We start from the raw sequence: 7,022 nt of genomic DNA on the forward strand, positions 1-7,022 counted from the left end.
GGAGTGCCAAAGATACGAATATCAAAACTCAAGACCCGATTTGCGAAGATAACCGATCCGAGCATAAAAGTATACATATATAAGTATAAATATAGAGTAAGAAACCCAAGGGAAACCCCAAGGATAAGCTAACAAAACCTGTTCTCCAAAACAACCTTTAAGAGGAGTCAAAACAGTATATATATATATTTATTTAGTGGAGATAGTAACTATCTACATAAAACCAAAATAAAGTCCGGAAAATCAAGGATCTTCGCTAATCCAGAAGTCTCCAGCATGCCTCAGCGAGGAGCCTCACGTCCTGCATCTGAAAATCACAAAATCCGCATAGGTGAGAACACTACAAAAATAATCACTTTTAGCGGCCATTTATTTTGCTTTTAGCGGCAATAAAAATAGCCGCTAATACATTTACCGGCAATTAGACATTAGCCGTCTTATGCTTCGCCGCTAAAAGGTTTTAGCGGCAATTATAACATTTGCCGGTAAAAACCTTTTTAATGGCCGCAAAAAGTATATAAGTTTTAGCGGCCATTTTTTTGGCAATTTATATGGCCACTAAAAGTAATTCTAATATTGCAATGTTATTCACTTTTAGTGGCAATTACTATTGCCGCCAAAACCCATTTTACCAGCAATTTATATGGCCACTAAAAATAATTCTAAAATTATGTTATTCACTTTTAGTTGCCATTACTATTGCCGCTAAAATCTTAAAACTTTTTTAATTATACTCACTCTTTTAGAAATAACAACCTATCCTTTTTCTAAAATTTCAAATTTTTACCAATAATTATTATTATTGTACATAATATAAATATACTAAAATTAATTATTACAAAATAAAATATTTTATTAAAGGTTTAATTACTCTGTTGGTCCCTATAGTTTCACCAAATTTTTAATTAGGTCCCTATACTTTTTTTCCTTTCAATTGGATCCCTATACTACTATAATTTTGTAATTAAGTCCTTCCTAGTATAAAAAATATTAGAATTAACTGAATATTTATTCGCAAATTGAAGATATTTATAATTAAAAACTTAATTAAATCTTTGACCGCATGCATTTTGGTAAAAATATTATGTTAATTTTAACATTTTTAACATGAAAAGGACGTAATTACAAAATTAAAAGCAGTGTAGGGACCCAATTGAATGGAAAAAAAGTATAGGGACCTAATTAAAAATTTGGTGAAACTATAGGGACCAATAGAGTAATTAAACCTTTATTAAATTCAAAATATTTATACAAAATTTTCTCTTGAAAAGTAATAAAACATAATACAAATTTAAACAACATAAATACTACAAGAAAAAAAGGATTTAAGAGTAAATCTACATTATATACACAAATTGTTGAGGCATGTAGGAATTGGAAGTCTTAGCCACAATCTCTTCATTCCCTTTGCAGGGTCTGTCAGAACCAACTCAGCCCCGAAAGCCAACAGAGTGATTCTCCTTTCGAGACTCATTGAAGCAGGCATTGTAATTTTGACCTTGTAACCCTTGGCTACGGCCATGAAAGCTAATCCGATGCCAGTATTTCTACTTGGTTCAATCAGAACACTCTTCAGCAAAATATGACAAGAGCCACATGCAGATAAGAAACAAATCAGATCATACATCTAAATAACCAATACTATCTTCCATCAATCCACATCCTAGCTAGTTCTGCATCTCAGTTTTAACAGAAAGTAATAAACAGTAACACCATTCAATCAAAGCTAAAATTACTTCCAAGCTTGAACAAATATCTTTATGTTATAGAAGCTTTTCACAGAACATGTATTTGAATTTGGGCTTACGTATATAGTTTGTTCCCTCATGATAACTGTATACGTCAGAATTAAAGTGATGGTAGTGGAAAAAAGAAAGTAATAAAATAATGCTCAGAAAAACTTTAGCAATCCCTTCTCCCTGCCCGACCCTTATTCATTGCACTCCCTGTAGCCAGATAAACCTATACAAGTTAACTATAAGAACTTGCTTTTTACAACCTAAAATTGTTGAAAAATGAGTGTATATTATTATAAAAACTATGCAGATTAAAATATATGTGTAAATAAAGGACTACTTAGTGTTTGAAAACTTTAATTTATACATATAAAAAATTTAAAGAATCCTAGAAAATATATAAAGCATACAACTAATAATATATGCCTTCATTACCATTATTATTGGACCAAGTGAAGCTTGAGGGACGATATCAGCTTGTGAGAAAGATGGAATTTGAAGAAAAGGATGTCACGGCCTTAACTCCTACGGCAAATTGGTAAGAGATTAGACACTCTCTTCTCTGTGGAGAAAAAAGAGGTTTTAATGACCTTGTTTCAACATGTCAATACGCATGTTTCAAAGCAGTAAAATGAAAAGCACTTGTTTTTCTTTTAATAGCAAGTGCTCAAATTTCAGAATAAATTGAATAAAAAGAGAACAAACTTACAAATACGAATTCCATCCCCAATCTTTTCCAACCGATGATGAGTACCCTACTCTGTTCAGGAGTTAACAATTAATCAATCATGCACTTCTACTCCAATAAAAAAATTAAAGGCAAATAGGTGCTTATTATATAAACAGTGTATAGATTATTAGATCCCCCCATCTCCCCCAAAAACAGCTCCTTAGTTCGTCTTGATCATTTTCATACTGATCCAAATGACATGTCAAAGTAGGTAAATATATTGTCTCCTCTCTTTTTTTCTTCACCCCTTTGTACACAGACAAGGCAGCCTATCCTTATCCAACAAAATTAAATTCTCCCATATGGGTTTCCTTTTGAAACAAAAAACCTGATGCTTGAAATTCAAAAGATAAATACTGAGAGAAAAGGTCAACTATAATAAGACAAGAGGGGAAGATACCTATGGAACCAAGGGCAATGCCAATGATAAGCAAGGCAACGGTGGTATAAGGGACTGGTGCATGCTATAATAAACTATTTTAATGATTAAATTTTCAATTTAAGGATAAAAAAAGAAAAAGAGGAAAAGGAATATCCTCCAATAATTAAATGAAGCAACAATATCAAGATTTGACAATAGTAGAGTAGATTCAATGAGCTCCATAGCACGTGATTTTGTAGTCTCAATCTGGTAATATCCCACAGCATACCAATAGCAAATCAATTAAGAGGGAAACAAATTGTCATGATTAAAAAATTATGAACTTAAAACATACCAATTACCAAAGAAGAAGTTTGTCTCCTCCAAGAAAGGCTCTTGGTTTTCATATCCATTGCAAAATCATTTACACTATTGACAATACCATTCACTGCAGCTAAGTCCTGCTTGGCATATCGGCAATCTTGTGTCACAAGTCAACGCGTGGTACGAATTTCTCTGTGAGACGTTGTTGCCTCTGAAGAATCACATTATTTCCAGGCGTATCAACAATTGTCATCTGTTTTAAAAAAGAATGTAAAATAATTACTCAGAGCACATACAATTAGATAGAATATATTATGTAAGTCTATAATATAAAAATTGTGATATTCGTACAGGACAAGGAAGAAACAGAACAGAATCAAGAAATTAACCGGCTTACTTCTTTCTCATTAGTAGTTGGAACAACTCCCTCTTTCAGGTATCTTTCCCCAAGAAGTGCATTAATCACCGTTGATTTACCGGAGTTGAATTCACCCTGAAATATATGAGAGAAAATGTATAATACCATGTCAAATAACTAATAGCATTCTGTAGGATTTGATTTCTATGTCTATCTGAAAAATCCATATAAAAGCTAGAAGAAACACGTCACTCAGCTAACCAAAAGCATTTTGCATTGTTCTATTTATAGGCAAAGCTCCAAATCAAATGAAGCAAAGCAAACGTGTTTGAAGTCTGCATAACAATTTTATTTCAAGTTTTGTTCATTTTAACTTCAATTACATAATAAACTAGTTAGCTATAGTAATAATAAACTTTCCTATTCAATTCAATCCTATATGCTACCTTTATATCTTTTACCTATTATTAGGATAAGAAACAATGATTTGCTTTTAAGAATTAAAATAAAAGTACAAAAGAATTATTACACACAGCAGCAGAGGATCAATTGAACATATAAATTAGGAATATATATAACACCTTATTCTTTCTTGTAATAAGCTTTTACATTTTCATGACTCAAACTATATTGCAAGACAAATATTAAGTTTACAAACAATTGAATAAAAATTTCATGATTACACAAACCCTAAAATTGAAACTTAACATACACTAAGATAGAGACTCAAAGGAATAAGCATAAATGTTTACCTTGATTTCCTTAGATGGATGAAGCATTTCGTCGAACAGGTCAGATGCATAAAGACACAAATACAAAAGTTCAACCAAAATACAATTTCAATAGACAATTTTTGGGCCAACAATTCTGACTCCTCCTTCTTCTCCAAGACTGAACCAAGCTCCTGCTTTGCAGCCTCCAACTGCTTCATGGCGCGGCCAAGCTCCGCTTCTAGCTGCCGTTGGTTTGACACCAGCTCAATGAAGGCAGTTTTGTGCTTCCTGAGATCAGAGGAGTGTTCCTGAGCTTCAAGCTTAACAGATTCTCTCAATTCTTCTGCTTCCCTTTCAGCCTTTACAAGATTTTCCTCCAACTCCTTCCTCTTCTGCTCCCCTTCTTGAATCACTTTGTCCCTGGACTCCAGCAAATCCTCTATTTCCTTCAATTTCTGGCTCATTTCAGAGACAACCTCATCCTTTTTCTTTTCAAACACTCTCAGCTCATTCATCAGTGCCCCAATGTGCTCCCGAAGTTTTCGCCTTTCTTGCAACCAACTCTGCTCCTGTGTAGCAAAGATCCCCACAACTTTCTCATTGGCCTTTGCATCCTCATGCCTCATCTTCTTGAGATTCTCAATCTCCCTCTCAGCATTCCTAAGCTTGAAGACCTATATTCTTCCCCATCCGAAATCCCTTTCTGAACCTTCCACACAATCAACCCAAGTACCTGTGCACTCCCTTGGAGTATGCTGTCACGAATTTCACTCCATTTTTCAACCTCAACATGTGGTTTTGTGAGTGCTTGGAGTGCAAAAAACGCACAAGAAACACCAAAATACATAGGATACATAATATCAGTGTCACTCTTCTTGTCATACCCAAATCTATTATCCAAGACAGAGAATCCCTTATCCTCTGCCATTACTAATTACTATAATGGGGTTTTGGTTCTCCTTTGCCTCTCTGCAACTGTGAAAAGAAAAAAACCAATAAGAAAACAACTATAATTAATGAAACTGAGTCCTACATTACATTAAAACTCACATGATTTTTGGCCATAGATAGATCCCAATTGATTCAATAATGATAGACATATTTGACAGTACAATAATTGAGTTTAAAACAGCAGATGCCTAATGAAAATGATGGGAGACATTAGTGTGTGTCTAAAGCAATAGTTTCCTTAACACAGGATTCAAGAATGATCTTACTTACATATTTTCTCCCCTTCTGAAACTGCAACTAGGCCTAGAAAAAGTACTTGACTGGATCAGTTAAGTCCACAAGTCACACCAAACAGAAAAACTCATGTATATTTCATCTGGACTTTGCATGATTCAATTAATGGTGCACTTTTTTGGAGGGTTAAATTGACTCTGATCATCAATCTTGAGTTAATAAGAAGGGAAAGGTGTCACATGTTGTCACTTCACTCTTCTTTAAATCCTCATTATTCTGTTCTCCACTTTCATTTACAAAAATAATTATAATTATTTATATTAATTAAAATTTCAAACTCAGACACAGGGGTGTTATAAGTCATAGCAATATTAGGGACTACAATATATATAATGCAAGGACACTGTAGATCACTGCAAAAAGAATTAAGTGGGACTATGTAATTGGACTCAAAAACTATCTATTCTTCACTTTTTATCAAGGTCATAATTTTTTTTACCATTGACAGAGACGGCTACATACAATAAGATAGCATTAGCCAAGAGCTTGGAGAACATATAAAATACAGAGCAAGAATGAAATTCAAAACTGATAACAAACAAAACAGTAACCAATAGAGGAGGAGATTATAGATTAACAGAATACAAGAAACAAGGCTGGAATTAATATGTTCCAAAGTGAATATCCCCTACCAAAGTGAATATCCCCTGCCTTAATATGTTCTTTTGCCTGAAGGACTGTCTCCTTATATGCTTCAGGTGCCATGGTTGACATCTTTAAAGGAGGACCGAAATGGTGAGTATGCAAATTCACTGAGCCTCAAGCCAGCCTCACACTAGCAAATCCAAATTTCAAATTAATTTCTCCTGGAGCATAAAAATCGGCGCATGATGATATGCAAGAATGGATTAGTTAGCATGAATCACATAAACCCTAGAAAATGAGAATTTCTCAAATAAGGAACCACAATTGAATAAGAGATGGATGAAAAGGTTACTGAGGTGCGAACTGAAACTAGAGATCATAATGTATGACAGAGGCGGCGATAGAAACCACCACACGAGGCTACAAGCCATCGACAGAGACTGTGACATGAACTAGCGACAACCAACGCAGATTGAGGATGAGGTGGTGGTAGCCAATAATGTTACTTGAGTCGTTCGGTGTAGAACTTGGTGTGAGGAAGAGGAAGAGATGGCGGCAACGGTGAAGTGAAGAGGTTGCGATAGCAAAGTGAGGTGATGGAGGCACTGATACAGTAAAGAGGGATGAAATGTGAGAAATGAGAAAATGGCTTCAACGGTGAAAGTGATATTCTTACTACAGGCAAAGTTAATAATTAGTTAGTGGCCATTTATGTAATTGCCGTTACAAATGAAGTATTAAAGGCAATTATTTATTTGCCGGGAAAAAAGTCATTTAACAAGAGAAATTATGGCTATATTAACATGGCCGCTAAATATTTGTCGGTAAAGATTAAATTTTTTGTAGTGAGAACCGGAGGTTCTTAGTATGGTAATAGTACCCACATATCTAACATGTAATGTCCTGGGAAAGCCGAAGGCAATCCTAGAACTTCCACCAGATAAATCAAAGCTTATAAATAGACTAAACC

General features: G+C 34.3%; 1 protein-coding gene across 18 annotated transcripts; it reads right to left on the bottom strand.

The window, feature by feature from the left end:
- LOC112750855 (uncharacterized) lies at positions 1–6,759 on the bottom strand. Of its 18 annotated transcripts, XM_072216892.1 has the most exons (10): positions 6,405–6,705; positions 6,100–6,273; positions 5,444–5,693; positions 4,262–5,197; positions 3,549–3,644; positions 3,183–3,404; positions 2,446–2,496; positions 2,172–2,298; positions 1,342–1,570; positions 1–307 (listed from the first exon to the last, which is right to left on the bottom strand). In XM_072216892.1, exons 4-5 carry the CDS (start codon positions 4,846–4,848, stop codon positions 3,614–3,616), a joined length of 618 nt encoding a protein of 205 aa, XP_072072993.1. In that variant the 5' UTR covers positions 4,849–5,197; positions 5,444–5,693; positions 6,100–6,273; positions 6,405–6,705; the 3' UTR covers positions 1–307; positions 1,342–1,570; positions 2,172–2,298; positions 2,446–2,496; positions 3,183–3,404; positions 3,549–3,613. The 18 variants fall into 18 exon arrangements, with proteins under 18 accessions (XP_072072993.1, XP_072073008.1, XP_072073002.1 ...); XM_072216907.1 differs by lacking the exon at positions 5,444–5,693 and having other exon boundaries at positions 2,172–2,261; positions 2,446–2,491; positions 6,405–6,759; XM_072216901.1 differs by lacking the exon at positions 5,444–5,693 and having other exon boundaries at positions 2,446–2,491; positions 6,405–6,759.
- Between the last annotated feature and the right edge of the window lie 263 nt (positions 6,760–7,022).

This window comes from Arachis hypogaea, chromosome 15 (assembly GCF_003086295.3).
Source record: "Arachis hypogaea cultivar Tifrunner chromosome 15, arahy.Tifrunner.gnm2.J5K5, whole genome shotgun sequence".
NCBI lineage: Eukaryota > Viridiplantae > Streptophyta > Magnoliopsida > Fabales > Fabaceae > Arachis > Arachis hypogaea.

Coding starts and splice junctions, on each gene's coding strand:
- LOC112750855 (XM_072216907.1), bottom strand. CDS start 4,848: ATGAGGCATGAGGATGCAAAGGCCAATGAGAAAGTTGTGGGGATCTTT. Junction 3,645..4,261: donor ATCCATCTAAGGAAATCAAG/GTAAACATTTAT, acceptor CATATATTTCAG/GGTGAATTCAACTCCGGTAA.